The sequence below is a fragment of the Falco punctatus genome, assembly GCF_963210335.1.
Source record: "Falco punctatus genome assembly, chromosome: 7".
NCBI classification, from domain to species: domain Eukaryota; kingdom Metazoa; phylum Chordata; class Aves; order Falconiformes; family Falconidae; genus Falco; species Falco punctatus.
The window spans coordinates 30,625,217-30,645,846 of NC_137587.1; the positions used below are offsets into that span (position 1 = coordinate 30,625,217).

Below are 20,630 nucleotides of genomic sequence, written 5' to 3' on the forward strand. Positions count from 1 at the left end.
CCCAATTTTCACTTGCCTCCATGCGAGCTTTGTAAAAATCTACATCATGAAGTTTTTCTTTGCAACGAACAAGTTCCATCTCAAGTCTCTCCACACGGTTTGCCCTCTCTCTCAGCGAGTCGAGCTCATCTCTGTATGCTCGAGCAGAACGAGCATCTGAGGCCAGGTGGATATTCTGTGAGAAGTGAGGAATAAGCAGGGAGAAAAATCTCAAGTTAATACTTTAAAGCATGTTCTTTAAATTTTATTTTTATTTATATACTTACTTCTTTTAAACATAGGCAAATACCATTCCCCTAGTTCAGGGGGAAGAGAATTCTTCCACTAGCCAGTAAATTCTCTCTGTGGCAGAGAGGTTGTTCAGCCTGTTGGCACCCTGACATTTCTAATGCCTCATGCTGCATATGCTTCAGGCATTACTAGGCTATTTGCAGCCCGAGATGAGACTGCTCTCACCAGTTAAGCTGAAAGTGTTAGCATTGCATAGCCATAATCATCAAACAGGTTGCTGGAGTAACTTGATTTCCTCATTAAAAACCAGACATACTTGCATTTTTAGCCTCACACTGAAAGAAGCTTTTTTAAATAGGGAAGACTGTCACAGTAAAATGAGCGCATCTTACCTCTTGTTTTATTTTTTGCAGCTCTAGAGTGAGCTGCTCAACTTCATGTTTAGAATCTACAAGCTGTTCAGACTTCTCTTCCCTGAAAAGGTAGAAAAATCTTAGTAATTACACACACACAAACAATACTGATTACATGGACACTACTAGAAATCTGGAAAGGAAGACAGAAACTTCCTATCAAATTTTGAACATAAAAATGTTTGTCATGACAGCTTCATAAAAGCAAGAGTTTTTTTCTGATGAACCTTTATCAGGGTTCTGAGTTTGCAACTCTGTTTTTATACTAAAGTACCTCTGTTTAAATCTCATTGCTGCTACTGCTGTCATAGCTAGCTTCACTGGCCTCTGGAATTTCCACTAATAATTAGGAAGTGCAGCTAGCAGTTGACATTTTGAAGAGCAGAAGAGAGAGATAAGATGCAAAAAGAAAAATGGAAGTAGCCATCACTCTGTATTTAAAGAAACAATGTGTCTTAAGAAAGAAGAAAGCTTCCTACTCTCATCAATAAAAAAAAAATCTAAAAGATGTGATTCTGAGAGCTCCCATAGAGGCCAGCGTACCAAAGCCAACAAGCAACTGTATTTTCAGGATGCACAAGACTTAATATACAAGTCTCTCTAGAAGCGTAAATCACTGATGACTCACAGCTCCTGACGGATTCTTCTCAATTTAGCTTTTGTGTCTGCCAGCTCAACTGCAAGGTGCTGCTTGTCTTCATTAGAAAGAGGGCTGGCTGGGTTTGGTGAAGAATCTGGACTTGGTGCTTTCAGAGGACTTAGTGGTTGCTGAGACTGCAGATAATCTCTCTCTTGAGTGAGATCTACAATGACCTAGAAATACAGGGAAGTATGTAGTGTCAAGAGACAAACAGTATAATTATACATTGTTTTTCAAGTATCTAAAAATTATTTATAAATGTAGAAAATTATTAGCCTGGCATTATACAAAGTTCAAGTGATACCAGGTGGGAAGGTTATACAGAGGAGAAAAGGAATCTCCACTACGCTCAGACCACTAAAATATTCCCCTTCCAATGCTAAAAATAAGCAGCCTGTTTTGCTTGGAGAATTCATAACAAACCTATAGTAAGTAGCAGTTTTAATTAATGCAATTATAGTCAAAAGCATGACAGAAAATTAACAGGTTAAAGAAGGGGAGAAGCCTCCTCCAGAAATCTGAAGGGAAGGAAATGTATGAGTCAGCAACAGATAGGGCTGTCTTCACACAGAAAAAAACTAGAGAAGACACTGAAACCCATGATGGTAGATACAATGAAGAGACAGGCAAGCAGCCACTCAAAGACAAATGGCTGAGCAGACACGCAGAGACAACAATCTCAAGACGCAGTTGCAACTTCAAATATTTTACTCTCTCCACAAAGTGCAGAGACCACTCCACTCCTCTGTACCACTCATTTCACCACACCTTAGTATTTATGCAAGAATCAAGAGTGAAAAATCTTTCTACAGATTTTCAGAGGTGTAGTAGAAAGGCACAGAAGAAATAGAAACCCAGTGCACAGACAAGACACAAGAGAAGGAATGGAGCCTGCATCTGCTGCTTCACATCAACTCTAAATGGGAGAGAGAAGTCATTGTACTTCTGTGCATTCATCTCTCTCATCAATGAGCCTCTTGAGGTGGAAAACCATATTCCTGGAGAGAGACTCTAGTTCTTCTGGGGCCATATCTGGGAGCTCCAGCCACTGCAAGTCGAAGACATTCTCCTGGTTGTGAGTTACCTAGGGACAGGAACAAAAAAAGGAGTCTTTCCACTGGTTGATTTGTGAATTTGTTTGCCATATACACTGCATCCTCCAGGTTCTTCTACTGATCGATTAAAAAACATATCACATTTCACTAAAAACAGGTTGTAAAAAACAAACACAATTACCTTAACGTAACATTACCCAGAATTTCTTCTATTTATAATTAAGGCTGATTTTAAAAAATTATCAGATGCCTACTGTGATCAATAGCACATGTACTTGCATATCAGAAGTATGCAACTGTCTTACTGCAAGCACTGAGGTGGTCACCACAGTGATGTGAAGGGACTGAGACCACACTGAACAGTTAGGCTGGTGTCTCACTGAGAAGAAGCCCTGCTTTCCATGAATTTGCAATTTGCAGCTGATACAGCTGGGAGGAGCTGCCTTTGTCTGGTTGCTGCTAGCAGTGTACCTTTCAACAGCCATCATACCCAAACCGATTTCCTCTGAATCATTTAGCAGAAATGTCAGGCAAGTCTCTCAAACTAAGTTAGAGACTGTTGTTCCCGCTTTTGTCATAACCATGTGCTTAATTCATCACAAATTATTTATTTTTAAACCAGAACTATTTTTTTTAAGTGTTAAGAAAGAAGTTCCTGTCTTAAGACTTTCACTGTTTGTTTCTCAAATCAGAGTGTACTGGGCTTTCTACACCTGTACACACTGACTATCAGCCACAGCCAGTGCCTGCTCCCGGCCAGGCACATCCAGCAGGGGCTGTTTCAATGCAGCTCTCCTTCGGGTCGCCAAAGCAAGCTGGCTCCTTCGGCAGAAGCCTTAGAAATCCAAGAATACTTGTCATTGAAACAAACTTCTCTTTAAAACCAGACCATACGCCCAATTGTAGCGGCAGAGTACACTCTTCAAGACCATCTGAGCTCAGAGGCCACTGTCTGAAGCAAGCCACTGGGGAGCCCGAGTTTCACCTACCACAGGACTCGGGGACTAAGTGCTTACACCATTGCTACAGGGGACACTGCAGCTTCTAAGCTATATGTGCTTTTTGGAAATATTATACATATATCCTTACAACGATTCCTTCTAAATAGCCTGTAACTGTCAAGCAAGGCATTTACCACTACATCTCTTTAAAACGCCAACTGAGCCAAGTAATGGTCCAAATGCCTATCATTTTCATCTTGTAATTTGATTGCAGTAACATATTCCATCTTTTTTTTTTTTTTTGTGAAATTCATTAATCCATTAAGAAATTCCAAGCATTAATATTTCACAGCAAAAAAACCACAACCCTGTTACATCAAGGAAGGGAGAGGTAAAAAGTCAAAACAGACAATACTGAGAGTCTCACCTCCTGAATGTGTGATACAATGGCAGCTTGGGTTTCAATATCCAGTTGTTTTATTCTTTCAATAAACTCTTCTTTTCTTTCACACTGTTAAAAGAAAGAAGACAACCTGAAACAGTGCTACCCATCCTAAAACCTACTGCACCATTTTTCACTTAAAAAAAATATCTACACATTGCGAACAACAAAATGTTTGAGATCCACACTCTGTCATGCTAGAAGGTATAATACTTCATTGCTCCATATGGAGCATGAACCAAACTACGCATTAAATTATTTAAACCTTTTACAGTCATTACAATTAAGGCTAAGTTAAATGGCTGGTTTTGCTCTCTAAAAACAAGTTCAACATGCAATGAGATCAAGAGGTGGGGCAACAGCCGGAGAAAATCATCACAGCTTCATTAATAGAGCTGCACAAACACAAACCTACATTTACATTGCATCATTTAACCTGTCTGCTTTGCTGTTTGCGTTTTGCTTGGTTTTGGCAATGAAGAGAAATGCATCACTTCAGATACTATCCACATCAATGCATAATGTTGCTTGTTAGACTAAATCAACATGTGCTTTAGATAAAAAATGGGGTTGAGAAACATTTTGGATAGAAATGAGTGACATTTCAGGCAAACAGATTCTAGTAAATCTTTTACTTAAGGTTTTAGAAGAGACAGACGTATGCTATTTGTATATCTGTGATTGTACACTACCAACATTACTGCCTTCTTGTAACAACTCTGCATTGTGGAGAAGTTACACGCTACTTTTTAAATCCATTCAAGTATCCTTTTGCGCCTGGTTCCGAGTCTCAACCATCCCTTCCAGTAGGGAGAACCTCAGACCCATAAACGGGGACTGAGGATGCACCGCAGCTTGCCAAATTAGACCTTTATTCTTTGTGCTGCAATGCAACACTGAGACAGTTCAGAGCAGCCATATGTAGACAGCTTTACCCTGACATAATTGACTTGACATAGCTGAGCAGGGTAAGTGTCCTAAGGCATGACAAAAACACTAGACAGACCTATAAACAAGGTCAATTATAAGCAAAGGCTAGCCTGCAACATGTCTATTGTTTATCACCCACAGAGTTTGGTGAGCAGAACACTGATTTCTTTATCCAGTAACAGTTGTGCATTTCTGGGGAGTTTCCCATATAGATTGCTTGTCCATTTATTTTAACAAATGCCACATAAAAATCCCCACAAGAATATACAAAGTATATATTAATTTTGGATTTTCTACACATAATATTCAATCAAAAGACTATGCAAATAAAATCAGGATTCATTACACAAATGTTTAGACTGTTGGATTATCTATTTGTTTATCATTAATATGTACTGTTCCACTCTGTATTTTAAAATGGTAAGAAAACAAACTAACAACAGTATTGGTATCAAGAACGCTGTTTAAAGCTTATCTCTTCCCACTTTGTTATCAAAGTAGACTACTTAGTTGCAAGAACACATATCTGTGCCTGATTACACACTGGCAACAAATTGAGGCTACTGCTATCATAAAGTGTGCTTCCTTTCCCCTGCATTTCTTTCATTCACCTATTGTGTCTTCTCACAACTTCAGCTCACAAAGCTGTCTTGAGCTGGAGATCTGTTCATACAGCACTGATCTTTGGATGGATTTTCTCAGTCCAGAAAAAAGTAAGAGATTCAAAAAAATCTTATTTTTCAAGCCTTAATGAATGATCACCTGTACAGCACATCCCAGAACCAACAACAGCAGCTTCTTGATCTCATCCATACTTTTACCTAGAGAGAAAAAAAAGGAATCAGTACATATTTACAACAAATTGCATGCTTGCAAGTGATCTTTTTCAAAACATCCTCCTGGAAAGAGAAGACCTTTGAATAAGTGCCTGAACAATATATATGTGTCCATTATAAAATCCAGTAAGACCTTTTTTTCCTCTATGTGTTATCCTCACCCACATAGTCTGATCAATGCAAGGGGGGGAAAAAATCCTCAAAATAGTTCAACACATATGCCTAATGCTTGTCCTTTGTTTTGTGATTGACAAGGGTGCAAAAAAGCCCACCAAACCACCACCACCTCCAAAAAAAACAACCCACCAAAACAAAAACACCCTAGGCAGAAGCGAAGGAGGGTTAGTCTCAAAAAAAGAACTTATCCTAAATTGTCTGTCTGTTAAATAGTTGCCACTCAGACTTCCCAAAGCTGAATGCCATTCCATGCACATAAATTATCTCCAAGAAATGTTTTCGCAAATAATTTCTGCCTCTGTTCTGCATCAAAGCCTGTTCACACTTTGAAGCACAAACCTCGTGTGCTAAGAGGAATAAAAAGTGAGTTATGTAGAAGGGAGAATATGCAGCTAACCATATGCTTGGGGAGCAGTGGGGAGGAGGAGACACATGCAGGTTGTTACTGCAGGGAATCCTGCTGTGACCAACAGCCCTGCTGGCTGCCTCCTAAAGCTGGGAGAGAGAAAGCAGCCAACCCCAGATCTTGTTTCAACAAAACTATCATGTCCATTGTTGGGTAGTAAAGGAAGTTATGTGTATCCAAGTCAGACAAAGGGAGATGGAAGGCAAGGAGCTTCAATATGGAAATTTAAAAAAATCATTATGGAAAAGCCTGTCCTCACCCACACTGGGGGAAAAAGAGGAGAAACAGGCCGTGTACAGTTTTCTCTCATCCCTATACTTCCTGACACAGAGCGTATAACTGGGATAAACGCTTCCATTCCATACCCCACTTGGGTGTTCAATTGCTCCTATCACTGTATAGACAGACAATTTCTGAGTGCAACTGTTCCTCCATCAACACCATGCCCTTGTAAGGCCGCACTGGCAGAGTTAGAGGCATGTACAGGACCCAAGGCCAGCGAACCAGAGTTAAACTGACTCATCAATTAAGCTGCTGCAGCCCCCCCAGACACACAAAGGCACAGTGACCTATATTACCACGGGGGTTACTTCCACTCCCAGAACCTTGCAAGCCAGTGCAGCCACGTGCAGGCAGCTTAGGAACTAACTTGTTTTCCAATTTCCTGATTTTAGAGCACACAAATGCTCTAAACCACTCTTTGCATGTACCTTACCTGTTTTAAAATTTTTCTACTTTTAGGAATGTTGATCTTTAAAATATTTCAAGAATGCCCTACAGAAGTTACCAGTATACTGTATGAATCAACACTGGAATTCTCAATATCAAAGTCCCACATTATTAACTGTTAAGATTTTGCAAGCAGGAATTCTTCCCTTCTGCAGAAACAGACATATTTAAAATATGCTAGTTCACACTTCACTCTGTAAATACAGTATTGTTTATTTCCCTGAATATTTTAAAACTGTTTTTGAAAGTCATACAATCATTCTTACTCTTCTCTCCATATCCAGCAGCATCCATGGCTTGCTCTTTCCTGAAAAATTACAATATAATATACAAATAATATTTCAGTCTGTGAAAGTCTGATTGTTGTGTATGATTCTGAAAAACACAACCTTAAACATAGTGTCAAAAAAAAACCTGTCAGCAACAACAAAAAAGTATCTGTTACTTCATGAACAGTTCCTTTGAGGGCACTACTAGCCCAAGAAGAAACTTCGTTTGGTCAGAAGACAATTTTTCATGAAACTGAGTTCTCGTTAGAGTTTCAGCACTGGGTTTCATTCTGCATCAGCTTCAGAGGAGATTCAGACCAGGGCTTAAAAAAGAGCATGCCTGTGGGACACAAGATTAAGTTGCCAAGTTATGGAGAGCAAGTGACTTCAGTGCGCGTGTGTGTCTCATTCTTCCGAACTTACTAAGGGCAAAGCATCTTCTCTATGGCAGACTGAAGGAGCAGACACCAAACAAGCACTCTAACCCTTGCACGCTCTGGGCACCTTCACCTGTTGACCATAAATTCCAATCCACGCACCACAGCATCACAACTATCCTCGGGGTGAGACTAGTGGCTTGAAATCACTCATTTAGAAAACATCAGGGTTACTTTCCATCAGTGAGAGCATCTACACCGTCCTCAAGGCAGGTGAGCTACTTAAGCCATTCAAGCCATACTCTGCCTCTCCGCACCAAAAGTGGGGGAGGCTTTGCTATTCTCTGCACGAGACAACAGATGGGCATCAGCAATGCTGCATGACCCTGTGAGGTGAAACACCTACAGGTATTAATACTGCAGAGAACCTTAGCAAGGTCAACCCTGCTCTGCCACCAAGGGCTGACCCTGCCTGGAAATACCACGCCGAGACCTTGTCCGCACTGGAGCCCTCCCATCACGAAGAGGCGGCAGACACAGCAAGCCCCTTGGGCAGCAAAGGCCAAGCCAACGTTTATAGAAAGGAGTGAGAAATGTAAAGACTCAAGGTAACCGTGAGATTATTAGCTTGCTACTGTTTTAAACATAACATTTGGCAGTCTGCTCTCCCCACTGGCAGCTTTCACAGAAAACTTAGCTGTCTGGATTTTTCCAAGATTTCTTTTTTAATAAATTATTTTATGCTTGCAGGCACGCTATGCACGTATAAGGAAAATTAGATTGTACTACTCACTAGAAACACTTTCAAGGCTGGAAGGTCTACTTGGCAGATCTTTGTCAGCCACAGAAGTGTTTCAGAAGACCATGCATGACTGCTTAGAGTTCAATCCCTTGGGCTTCATTCAGAAGCTGTTTCCCATGGGGTGGAGGCAGTTTGTTGGCATTAAGACACTCCAAGATCACTCACACTCAAGCTAGATCTGAGTAACATTTTAAAGCCTCATAGAATAACATAATTTACAGAAGATACTCAGAAGAAATAAGGTATGAGTATGAAAAAAAACCTCACTATCCATCTAAAGTGCTTTAGAGAGAGTTTTCAATTAAACCTCTGAATGAGCCAGGAAGGGATTAGTTACCCCCCCTCCCCTTTCATCTCATCCCCCAGGAAAGCTGAGATACCACAAGTTTAGGTGGAGTGCCCAGGGTTACTAAGTGAATTGGAAGCCCATCTACAGTTATTACACAGCACAGCAGCTAAGTTCTGCACTCAGGACAGTGCATTTATCCTCTAATGCATGTTGAACAAAAGCAAGCGATCTTTATTCCCAATTCAGTCACGTCTCCTGAACAGTGAATGATTCTGCAGCGTTTCTCAAAAGCCTTGATTTGCGCTAACATGGCAAGGTGGTGCAACCACACAAGCAGGAATGTGCAGGCTTCCCTAGGCTGGCACATTGGGATGACACAAGTCCTTCCTAGACGGCTGGGAAGAAAGTCTGCTGGGTCCACCCAGGCCTATTAGCAAGCCTTACCAAGACAGTGTCCTCCTACAACCTAGGATGCAAACACTTAGGTCTGGGGCAACTCCTTTCACACAGGTACCTACAAGCTGGAAACAAATGGACAGGACTGAAACTAGCACATAAACAGAAAGGTGCCCATTCAAAAACAACCCCACACCCTCTTTTCTTTTACATCTTTTTGAAAATTCCAGGGCAGATGCTCTCAGGCCGTGTATTTGTGCCTGCAAGGGAGCCAGCCACCTGGGGGATTTGAATAAAGACCATCTGCTCCCAACCCTGAGAGAGGGCCAGCAGGTTTTCTGGAAAATAAAGGAAGGGAAAGCCCGAGCACCACCTGTGCATCCTGGGAGCCTCCCTGTGTCAGAGCCAGGAGACCCCTCTGCTCTCACAGGGCGACAGTGGGTGGGAAACAGATGGCAGGACTCAGGGAGAAGGCAGGCAGAGGGATTAGGAGACACAACAACAGTAAAAGGAGGATCAAGGTACAAAGACCACAAATTATTAACAAAAAAAAAAAAGGTGGGGGGGGTAGGAAGGATGTCAGAGAAAACAGGAACAAGACAGTCCAAGCATGTGAAATCTTGAGCTTTTGCCACTTTTTTCTGCACATCTCTACTTTGATGCTCCTCCAGCAGAGGAGAGGGCGTGCCAGCACGTGTAGTGCTACACGTGGCAGCTGGTGGATGTGCAGAGAAGGTGGAAAGGGGTGAAACAAGTGCCATTTTTCCCAACTGTCGCAACATCCTGAGTGTGAAAAGCTTGAATGCTAGACTTACACTACTGGGGCAGTGTTTTGTTATTAACTTTATATTTTATGAACCTTTGTGCTTCTGGAGGATTGTGAAACAAAATAAGGAAGGAAACCAGACATGAAAAAATACCCCACTGAGAGTAGACATCTTTTATGATTTTGATATAAAACAGTTTCTATAGACACTTGTTAGCAGGGACTTCGGGCTCTCATTCACAAACTTAATTTGTGATTTGAAAGGGGGATCTAAATAGCAAAGCTTTTTGAAGAGACAGAAATGAGCCTACTTCAGGCAAATAAAACCTCATTTCCATTCTTGGTCTGAAAGAAGTTAAAATTCCCCCCTTCCCAATTAACTATGACTGTTTCAAAGGATTAACTGCCATCAGTTTCCAAGTACACTCACTAGCTGTGTTAAACTAAGCATGTCTAGGAAACTAAGGAATTAAACAATGTCTCTAAATAGAGTTTCAGGACCAGTACTGTGTACTGATATTCCTTGTGTGGGCACATGAACAAGTTGCCATTTATAAGGCATGCTAAAATCAGAGGTAATTATAAAAGGTGATTACAGTGACTGTGTAGATGATAAATATGCTGATGATTCTCACACAGAGCACAGGGGGATTTGTGGTGCAGTAATGAATTCAAAAAGCTGTTCAGCAAGAAAAAACACAGAGGAAGAGAAAAACAGAGAGGAAATTTAATAGTAGTAGCTGTCTATTGTACAGTGCAGTGAAGAGAACAAATCCTGCAACATCAGCTGCATAGTTCTGCAAGTCAGATTCCTGGGAAAATTTTATAAATCCTTTAATTAAACTTTCAAGTTTCTTTTCAGTTCCCTATATTTTAGAGAAGTCAAAGCCTTCATCTTCTCACAAATATTTTTGCAACTTCTATGCCCATGGCCAAATGAACTGAAGCACAGATTTGCCACAGCCTAGAACAAAACAATTTAGAGGACACGAAAGCAAGTAAAATTCCTAAACCCAGCAGACATGTGCCTTCTCCTATGCAAAAGCCCGACTGCTTCTTCATTTTTATTTTTATTGCTGGCAGCTCTGTTTTTCCAATAGCCTCATGTTCAAAGCAGAGCTGCAGAAGCCCTGTCCCAACTGTTGAGTACCAAATGAGAGCTAAATAGCAAGAACAGCATTCTTAGCTTTAGAGCTGTTCAGTTCATAACTTAACACACGTAACAACACTTTTGGCTGTGTTTTAGAAGGGAAAAGTGAGATTTGCAGATAGCACTGGTGAACAGACAGCTCTGAAAAACATGTGTAGCAAAACATCACATGGGCTCGTTACAAGGAGTAAGTCACTGAAATTGTTACACAGTGAATCATACTGAATGATCTAACAGCTCTTTAGTCTTGGACCTATGGAATCAATAGTCATCAGGAGCCTTCCCGTCTCAAACAGTACAAAGCCACACTCTTAACCATTCCATGAATGTGATTGTGGGATCTATTTTTCTTGCTCTGGTCAAGAGGAACCTTTCATTCAGATAACTTACCTACAGCGTGGGGAAGGCAAAACTGGGATTTCATCACTGCCTCTCAGACCCACCCCAACCCTGCAGACCGCCTGCACCTCACTCTCCAGCTCCTAGTACTCCTTGCATCGCCCAGCACTGTCTCTGCAGATACCTCCTCCAGGATTCTCCTCCTACTCTCTCAGTCTCTGTCCTGGACTGGATAATGGACCCAGAAAGAGGTTGTTCCTCTACCATTGCTGTGGCTTTACAACACTTTTATAATAACTGTCTCCATCATTTCTTCTCTCCGTACTGCTGTCACCCCCAGTCTCCTCGATTCTCTGTCAGTTTCCCTTGGTGCTTCTCTGTATTCGTGCCAGAAGCACTGCTTCCCATGCTGCTTTATCCTCACATCTCTATCCTATCTGCAGCCCTCCTTTAGCTCTCTCACTAACAGAGAGAATCACTCATTTCACTTGTTTTCCCCCCTCCCAAGCACCCCTGCCTTCCCCTCCCCCTGCAACACACTCAGTAACAAAGACATCAACCTGACAGTCACCTGGCCATCGCTCACCCACACTGCTCACTCCAGCCTATTCCTGCATTCAGCCTTTTGCAGTGGTTTTACTAACTTCTCCAACAGCCTTCTCCTCCCTGTTCCCTCTTTCCAAGCTTCCCATCAGCCCTCAGCCAGGTTCCTCTTCCTGAAGGAAGTTGTAGTTCTCCACTTCTCTAACCATTCCTTCAGCACATCTTACCAGTGACCATCTACTGAAGGGTAAGATCAAGATGAGGAGCTCTTGAAATCCTGTCCCTTAGAAACACATTCTTTGGAGCAAGTGCATCTCAAGTCTGTCTTTGGTCACCACTTCCTCTGTAGCGTCTAAGCCTGGACTGGTTCTCAAGACCATTGTGTAATATTGCTAAGCAAGAACTTCCTATTTTTTATACACACCCACACCATTAGTTTTTAGACATCGAGAAGTTACATTTTTGCATTCTTTATCGTCTCTTCTTGTGTTCTGAATAATGCCAATGCAAAGTCAGCAATGGATAAAATACAAATTTTAAAAGACTGCATTTTTAAAATAAACAAAAACAACAAAAAACAAACAAAACCAAACCACCACATTTTAAAAGATGTCAGAAAGCGAAGCAAAGAAGCTGGAAGAAAGGAACACATGGAGGACCAGTATCTTTCCTACAAGAGACACATCAGGTACTTTCTTCTAAGAAAGATCGATCTAAGGTGCTGAAAAAAAACCAGCAGGTCAATGATGGGCAATTATAGCTAAATACAGGACAGTTTTCAAGTGCACAGCTTCCCCAGGAGCCAACACCATGGTTAATGCATTATGAGCCTCCTGCCAGCTGTCGCTCAGGAATGGCCATGACAAGAAACCAGCCAGCCTTTTCCATTGACACTTTGCCAGTAGAGACACTGCCTTGTTGGCCCAGACATCCCTATTCACTAGCATTCTTGACACTAGCAGCCCAGGCTCTGTCCATTCCCCATATGACCAAGAACAGCAACAGCTCCTCTGTTTCTATTTTCTTTTCCACCCATGACAGTAGCCTGTACAGAAGAATTAAGACTGGCATTGCAGATTTTAATCTGCCAGCTGAAGTACATGCCTTACTCACAGCTTGATGTTACTGCAGAAGCGCCAGGACTATGAGCTTCAGTGGTCCAGCATTTTTAAGTCAATATTCTTTTCTGATATAAACACCTTTTTTGTATGTATACACACTAATGCTGCTAAGAGCAGCAAAAAAAAAGCTTCAGCCAAGGTTTCTACCATTTGTTTGTTCTGGAGATGCCAATTACCCCATCACTGCTGACAGGGTTCATCCAGTTTTCCTTCTTTGGTAAAAACAAATACATTGTGCTTGGCACTAGCATAGGACTAAGGCAGAGAAAGAATGGGCATGGAAAAGAAAGTAAAAACCACAGCAACAAAACCTTTCATTTCAGAAACGTGGTTCTAAGGAGAAATCAACTTTGTTTTCAGACTAAAGAGCTTTAATTTTGTCTCACCAAACACAATGGACTCTGGACATGAGCTCACTGGCTTCCAGGTCACTTTTGATGTGATACTTCATGTGACAGATGTCCTTGCATAGACAACTAGGCCAGATAGATGTTTTTCTCCTTGTCCATTCTCTTCCTCACTGTTTTTCCAATTTGTCATATATGTATTTTTCTCTCCACATATTTTTCTTACCACACTTCATTTGCAACGGTTTCCTCACACTTTAGGGCAATTCTACAATAGCCTTCTGGCATGTACATATTGGTACAACTGAACTGATCATACAAGCACAGAGGACAGAAAACCTGGAGGACAAATGATTCACCTATGGCAGACTGCATCCTGGGTCACTTGCAGCAAGGAGTGAAGAAACAGGACTTTCAGCAAACAGTTGCTGCTCTAGCTTTGTTAAGAAATCACTATGACATGTGTGTGACATGCAAACACACAGATATATTTCTATGTACAGGTATGTAAATATAGATGTTACATATTAGATACATTGAACTGTGAGATGCAGAGGTACTATTTGTAGTTTGGCTACAAACACATAGTTAAAAACATGTTTGTAATTTGGCCTGTTAGGAGACTGGTTGGCAGAGTTCCTTGGGAGGCAGCCCTGAAGGGGTAAAGGAGCTCAGGAAGGCTGGACATTCTTCAAGAAGGAAATCTTAAAGACACAGGAGCAAGCTGTCCCCGTGTGACAAAAGACAGCCAGCAGGGACGACTGGTCTGGCTGAACAGAGAGCTCTGGCTGCAACTCAAGGGAAAAAAAGGAGAGTTTGTGACATTTGGAAGAAGGTGCAGGCAACTCTGGAGGACCACAAGGACGTTAAAAGGATATGCAGGCAGACAATCAGAAGGGGCAAAGGCAAACAGAAGTTAATCTGGTTATTGCCATAAAAGACAGTAAAAAAGTATTTGTATAAACACATTAGCAACAAAAGGAGGGCTAAAGAGAATCTCCATCCACTACTGGATGCAGGAGGAAACACAGTGACAAAGGATGAGGAAAAAGCTGAGGTACTTGATGCTTTCTTTGCCTCTGTCTTTAATAATAAGACCAGTTCTAAGGGTACCCAGCCCCTTGAGGTGGAAGACGGGGACAGGGAACAGAATGAAGCCACCATAACCCAAGGGGAGATGGTCAGTGACCTGTTACACCACTTAAGACACACACAAGTCTATGGGGCCAGATGGGATCCACCCCGGGTGCTGAGGAAGCTGGCAGAAGCTCTCACCAAGACACTGTCAATCATTTATCACCAGCCCTGGCAAACCAGGGAAGCCCCTGCAGATAGGAGGTTAGCCAACCCGACACTAGTCTACAACAAGGGCAGGAATGAGGATCCGGAGAAACTACAGGCCTGTCAGCCTGAACCGGGTGCCGGGGAAGGTTATGGAGCAGATCAGCCCGAGTGCCATCACGTGGCACGTGCAGGACAATCGGGGTTCAGGCCCAGCCAGCATGGGGTTATGAAAGGCAGGTCCTGCTTGACTAACCTGATCCCCTTCTATGACAAGGTGACCCGCTTAGTGGATGGGGGAAAGGCTGTGGACATCGTCTACCTGGACCTTAGGAAAGCCTCTGACACCATCTCCCACAGCATTCCCCTGGAGAAACTGGCTGCTCACGGCCTGCATGGGTGCACTCTTCCCTGGGTAAAAAACTGGCTGGACGGCTGAGCTCAAAGAGTGGTGGTGAGTGGAGTTACACCTGGCTGGGGGCCGGTCACAAGCGGTGTTCTCCAGGGCTCAGTACTGGGGACAGTGCTGGTTAGTATCTTTATCAATGATCTGGATGAGGGAATTGAGTGCACCCTCAGTCAGTTTGCAGACGACACCAAGTTGGTAGGGAGTGTTGATCTGCCGGAGGGCAGGAGAGCTCTGCAGAGCTATCTGTACAGGCTGGACCCATGGGACGAGGCCAGTTGTATGAGGTTCCACAGGGCTCCATGCCGGGTCCTGCACATGGGTCACACCAGCCCCACACAGCGCTACAGGCTGGGAGCAGAGCAGCTGGAGAGCTGCTGGTGGGAAAGGGCCTGGGGGTGCTGGTCAACAGCCAGCTGAATACAAGCCAGCAGTGTGCCCAGGTGGCCAAGAGGGCCAACAGCATCCTGGCTTGTATCAGACACAATGTGGCCAGCAGGACCAGGGCAGTGACTGTCCCCCTGTACTGGGCACTGGTGAGGCTGCATCTCAAATCCTGTGTCCAGGTTTGGCCCCTCACTGCAAGACAGACCCTGAGGTGCTGGAGCGTGTCCAGGGAAGGGCAATGAGGCTGGTGAAGGGTCTGGAGCACAAGTCCCATGAGGAGCAGCTGAGGGAACTGGGGATGTTTAGCCTGGAGAAAAGGAGACTCGGGGGAGACCTTATCACTCTCTACAACTACTTGAAAGGAGGCTGTAGCAAGGTGCATGTCAGTCTCTTCTCCTCAGTAACAAGCAGTAAGACAAGAGGAAATGGCCTCAAGGGAGGTTTAGATTGGATATTAGGAAAACTTTCTTTACCAAATGGGTTCTCAACCATTTCCCTGGGCAGCCTGTTCCAATGCCTGAGTCAAGACCCCTGGAGGTGTTTAATAGATGTGTAGATGTGGCACTTAGGGATATGGTTTAGCAGTGGACTGGGCAGTGCTAGGTTAACAGTTGGACTCAATGATCTTAAAGGTCTTTTCAAACCTAAACAGTTCTATGATTCTATTCTAATTTAACACAAGAAAACAAATACAATTTTTATTTAACATTTCAGATGAGGGGGTGAAGAACCCAATAAACTACTCACCAGAAAGAGGATCTTTGCCAATCATTAAAACATTTGGTAAATTCATTACAATCAGCTGCTGAAGGACCTCCTAAACAAAAGAGAAGAACAGGCAAAGCTCAGTATGAAGGAATCCAAATCAATCACACCACAAAGAATACAGAACATCATCGATTACAAAGCTTTTAAAATACTGGCAGGTCAGAGGTCACAAGAGGAAGCCCCACTTGACAGAGAAATCAGTATTTGAAGACAGCATCAAGTTGCACAGCTAACATACCCTAATTGCGTCCTTTAACAATGGCTAATATAGAACTTAAAAGGTCCCATGGCACTAATCAGGATAAATGCACAGCCATGCCAGGCACACCAATCAGTCATGCCGTTACCCCAGGCATGACCTGTATTCATTTGATGTTCAACATACAGCTGCTGTCACATTTCAGGGCATATAAATGCAGCTGGTTCAAAGGTACCTAAGCCATTCTGTTAAGTTTGAGTAATTCAAATAATTGGTCAAATTATTTCATGGGTCTGAGATTTTAATGATGGGCTGGGGAAATGGGTGTGGGAGAAAGCTATTGAACAGGCATCTGGCACTGCTCAGAGAAACTGGATTTAAAATTCTAGATTTGTTTGTGTTGTTTTTAATGGGGACTAAAACAGATTTAAGTATGTCATGAACCTCACTTAAAGGTCATTTTATTTTGGGGAAGGTGAGAGAAAGGAGGTACGCTGGTCAGATTCAACATCTGAATGTCAGCTGCCTGAAGCTACTACAAAATGACAGAATGGCCTTAAAGGAAAGGCTACAAGCCCTGGTGCAGGCAAAATCCTTGATGGTAGACAAATAAATGTATTATGATGGGGACTCTGCATCGTAATACAATCAGCCAGCAGTAAAATACAAAGCACGGGAGTGGAGTTGTTAGCTTCAACTTGCAGTTACCAGCATCCACTTGTGATGATCCGAATAAAACATTTCTCAGGCAAGTATTTATTTCACATAAAAAGCGTGGGAAGAAAATGGTTGTGTGATTAACACACTGTGCTGGGATTCAGAAAACAAAGGTTCGCACACACAACTCCACCAAATGTTTGGCAAGTGCCTTTTCCCTGCTTGTTTCAACTTCCCAACCTACCTCTAGGCCACTGGGAGGGCACACGCATTGATACTTGCAGAGCATTCAGAGCCAGGGGGAAAAGTACTGCAGCAGAGCACAGAAACACATTTCCTGAAACAATCACCCATTCACCCAAACACTTCCCCTCTGAGTTATCCCATTGTTATTTCTTCGCTTTCAAAGTTACCACAGGAGGAAAATTAAGCCTAATTGAAAGAGGAAATATTTCTGTGAGCCTGCAGTATTTCATAAGTAATCAAGAGTGGATATTGTAACAAAAAAAAAGTTTTGGACATAACACATTTCATTATTTTTTCCTCTGATCCACACCCAAAACATACATGGAAATATCTCCGCGTCACAGCTAATGGGATTTTTAGTGCTGTTAAGAAAGGCAGCTCTACAGACCTTTATGCAATGTATGTTTGGCTAATGTGGACCAAGCATTCACCGAGTCATTAGCCAAATGCATTTTATAGTTTGAGCACTGGAGACACATTAAACTGTTTCTTTGCATCTGTTACCAAAACAGGTGCAAAACCTATTGGATTTAACAGCACATGGCTGGACTGCAGTATCTGCTATGACAACACAGCTTGGCACTGAGGTTTTAAACAAAAATCAGAATTTGCATATACCAAAGTATTGAGCTTTAACCAGCAATTTCCATGGGAAAAAAAAAAGAAAAAAGAATTGTGCTTCCAGTCACCCAGCGTGTGGAGCGGCACTGAGGCAGGAATGCATAAGGAATTTGCGTTGTCTTTGTGTAATCATCAGATCGCTAGCTATTTAACTGGCAGACACAAAAGATATTACAGCTAACCTTTATGCCGTTAACATTCCCATGAGCTCCTTCTGTAAAATTGAGTATACCATCCAACATAACCATGACTGAATGCTCTCATAACTGTTTGAACTTAGTATTTTCTGGCAAGAACCAGATAGTCAAACACTAGCAGAAACAGCCCCAAGTCTGCAAAGAGCAATTTCTTAATTCAGATTGAAAGATTCAAATTGTTGCAAGAGTTGATATTCTGACCCATTTATTTTTAAAAGAAATTATTTAAACAGATTATTATCTATATTGTTCCAAATGCCTTCACCTTCAGATTACTGCTTGTGATGATAATACCTAGCTATCATGCAGTGGATCTCACTGATAGATCTCAACACTTTATAAAGGAAAGTCATGCCATTGCCCTCCTTTTCCACGATACAGAAAGTGAATTAAAGAAACAAAGTTACTTCTGCTTCATAAACTATCCTCTGTTAACAGGGATGTATCAATTAACCATCCACACACAGCTACAACTGTGAGATGAAATGCCTTAACTGAAAGCTCTTACACTGACACTGATGAAGGTAGCTCAGATTTTGTTTGGACTAAACACAAAGTTACTAAGGCTCAGCTGACAGGAGGGGATTGACTCACTAGCTGGGATAATGTGACCATGTCTTGGGTCCATTGCTTAAAATCTCACATCTGGAAACAGAACCAAATTCCTCTCCCCTAACAGCAAATCCAGAATTCTTCAACTACTGTCACTTATCAATAATTTGTTTTCCTTTCCTTACCTGAAGCAAAAATAACACAGGTTGACAAGTGAAATGCTATGCCTCAGTTGAGCCTCTCTGGTCCCCTCACCATCTTACCATCCCACCCCGAAGACCCCACAAAGAGAAATTCGGGCTTCAGGCAGGGAGCTGTGTTGCTACAGCCTGTGAACCAGCACCGAGGACCAAAGGCTCCACAGACCCAACTGTCCCCCAGGATAAGCTACACTGGATGGTGGGTTGGACCTGGACAAGCTGCTGAAGCCCAGCCAGCAAAAGAGACTGTAGATAAAATGCAACATTCCCCCACAAGGGCAGCAATTGTATTATATAAAAGGATGGTGTTATGCTTGAAATCAAACACAGCTGCAAGACCCTGCAGCAGAGGCAGAATTAGCATGTATGTGTCCTTCTGCCACAGGCGACCAGCATGGCTAGGGGCAGCACACCCAGCCAGGAGCTGCTGGAGAGCAAAGCAGGGTTTTCAAACACTTTAAATAGCCCACAAAACCCCTCAGTACTCCAGAAAGCAACTGTACAAGCACAAAAAACCGCGGTTCTTCCTGTGAAAAACCTTTTAATCATTTTTACAGCACAACTAAAGCTTGGTTAAAACAGTAAAAGCTACAGCAACAACATATGGTAACAACTTCCCCGATTATTAGAACAATTAGAGTCTGAGCTGCCAGCTTTACACCTACACCATTAACTAACTTGGAGGCCAGCTACTGCAGGAATCATTTCCCTCAGACCACCGTTTGCCCTTTTTGTTTTGTCATTGCTAATGAGACTGCCATTAAAAAATAATGTTGGTATCGGAAGTGTTATTTAAGGAATCCAATTCAGAATAAATCCCCATCAGGCATCTGTAGGTGCCTGAAATGCCCCTCTGCCAAAGGCCATGATATTTTAAGCTTGAAGAGATTTGTCCAAAACCTCAGCTCTTTTTACAGCAGCGATGATTGAAAGAAGGGATGATGCTTCTAGCTGGCAGGTCAACACCCAACACCATTGTAAAATATAAAGATCAACAGTCAAGTCTTACACTACTTGAGCCAGACCCCCAAACTGAGTCAAAAAAGCCCAAAAAAGGTTTCTGCATGCAGAGTTACATGACCCTGTACAGATTGAGAGGGCTTTAAGTGACGGTCAAACTGGGTGTTCAGTCCTTGATCTTGTCTTTGATCAGTCCTTACCCAAAGCATGAAGCAGGCTGAGACAATCAGCTGATCTGAGCAACAAGAAGGATACTGCTTAAGTCAGAGGTAAATTTTGCTGAAAGCAGCTAGGCACTCTAGGACTGGTACCCCAAGGATTCAAAAACATTACTAAGTTACCTAGAAATCACGAGATTAAACATAAATAAATAAATACTGTGCTCTCATTAGCAGCCTTCTGGCATCTAAGCCCCGGCTGCACACTTACTTCACATTTACAAGCTGTTTGCAATTACTTTGCTAAGAAAGGAGCTTAAAAAAAATAGAGCTGAAAATTCCCCCACATTGATTCTAGCAGTCGACGGCTTCAAGAAAAAAAAAAACCAAACCAAAACACACCACACAAAAAGACCCTCACCAAGACAAGTACAAGACCCAGGATAAAATTCTAAGCAGTGAGTTAAGTGCTTAGGCGTATTAAGAGCATGAACAAACATAATTGTTCCATCTAAATTTCCTAACCTGCTTCTGGAATGCTGAGGCACATTTAACCTACTCTTTTTATCCTTCCAAGATCACACACCCCGGATGTTTGCTCTCTGCCTCAGATCATCAGAAAAGATGCAGCAGCAGCTCCCACACTCAAGTCACCATGGTCATATATTAACGTTCTATTTACCTGTAACAGGGTAAGTGGGCCCCTTGTAATTTTGTAGGAACAAAGTCTTCTTGGTCCATACTACACTTCAATACACATTTACTTCTTAAAAATACATGTGCAACAGCATGGAATAAA

The 20,630-nt window shown here is 42.4% G+C and overlaps 1 protein-coding gene across 2 annotated transcripts in view; it reads right to left on the reverse strand.

The window, feature by feature from the left end:
- The window catches only part of CCDC88C (coiled-coil domain containing 88C), a 101,989-nt gene that overhangs the window by 45,352 nt on the left and 36,007 nt on the right, over nucleotides 1–20,630 (reverse strand). For both annotated transcript variants that reach the window (XM_080396687.1, XM_080396688.1), the window contains exons 4-10: nucleotides 16,021–16,090; nucleotides 5,415–5,473; nucleotides 3,708–3,791; nucleotides 2,228–2,368; nucleotides 1,273–1,457; nucleotides 624–705; nucleotides 17–175 (exon numbers count right to left, since the gene is read on the reverse strand). In XM_080396687.1, coding sequence (XP_080252813.1) covers nucleotides 17–175; nucleotides 624–705; nucleotides 1,273–1,457; nucleotides 2,228–2,368; nucleotides 3,708–3,791; nucleotides 5,415–5,473; nucleotides 16,021–16,090 — 780 coding nt within the window. The remainder of the gene's footprint in view (nucleotides 1–16; nucleotides 176–623; nucleotides 706–1,272; nucleotides 1,458–2,227; nucleotides 2,369–3,707; nucleotides 3,792–5,414; nucleotides 5,474–16,020; nucleotides 16,091–20,630) is intronic.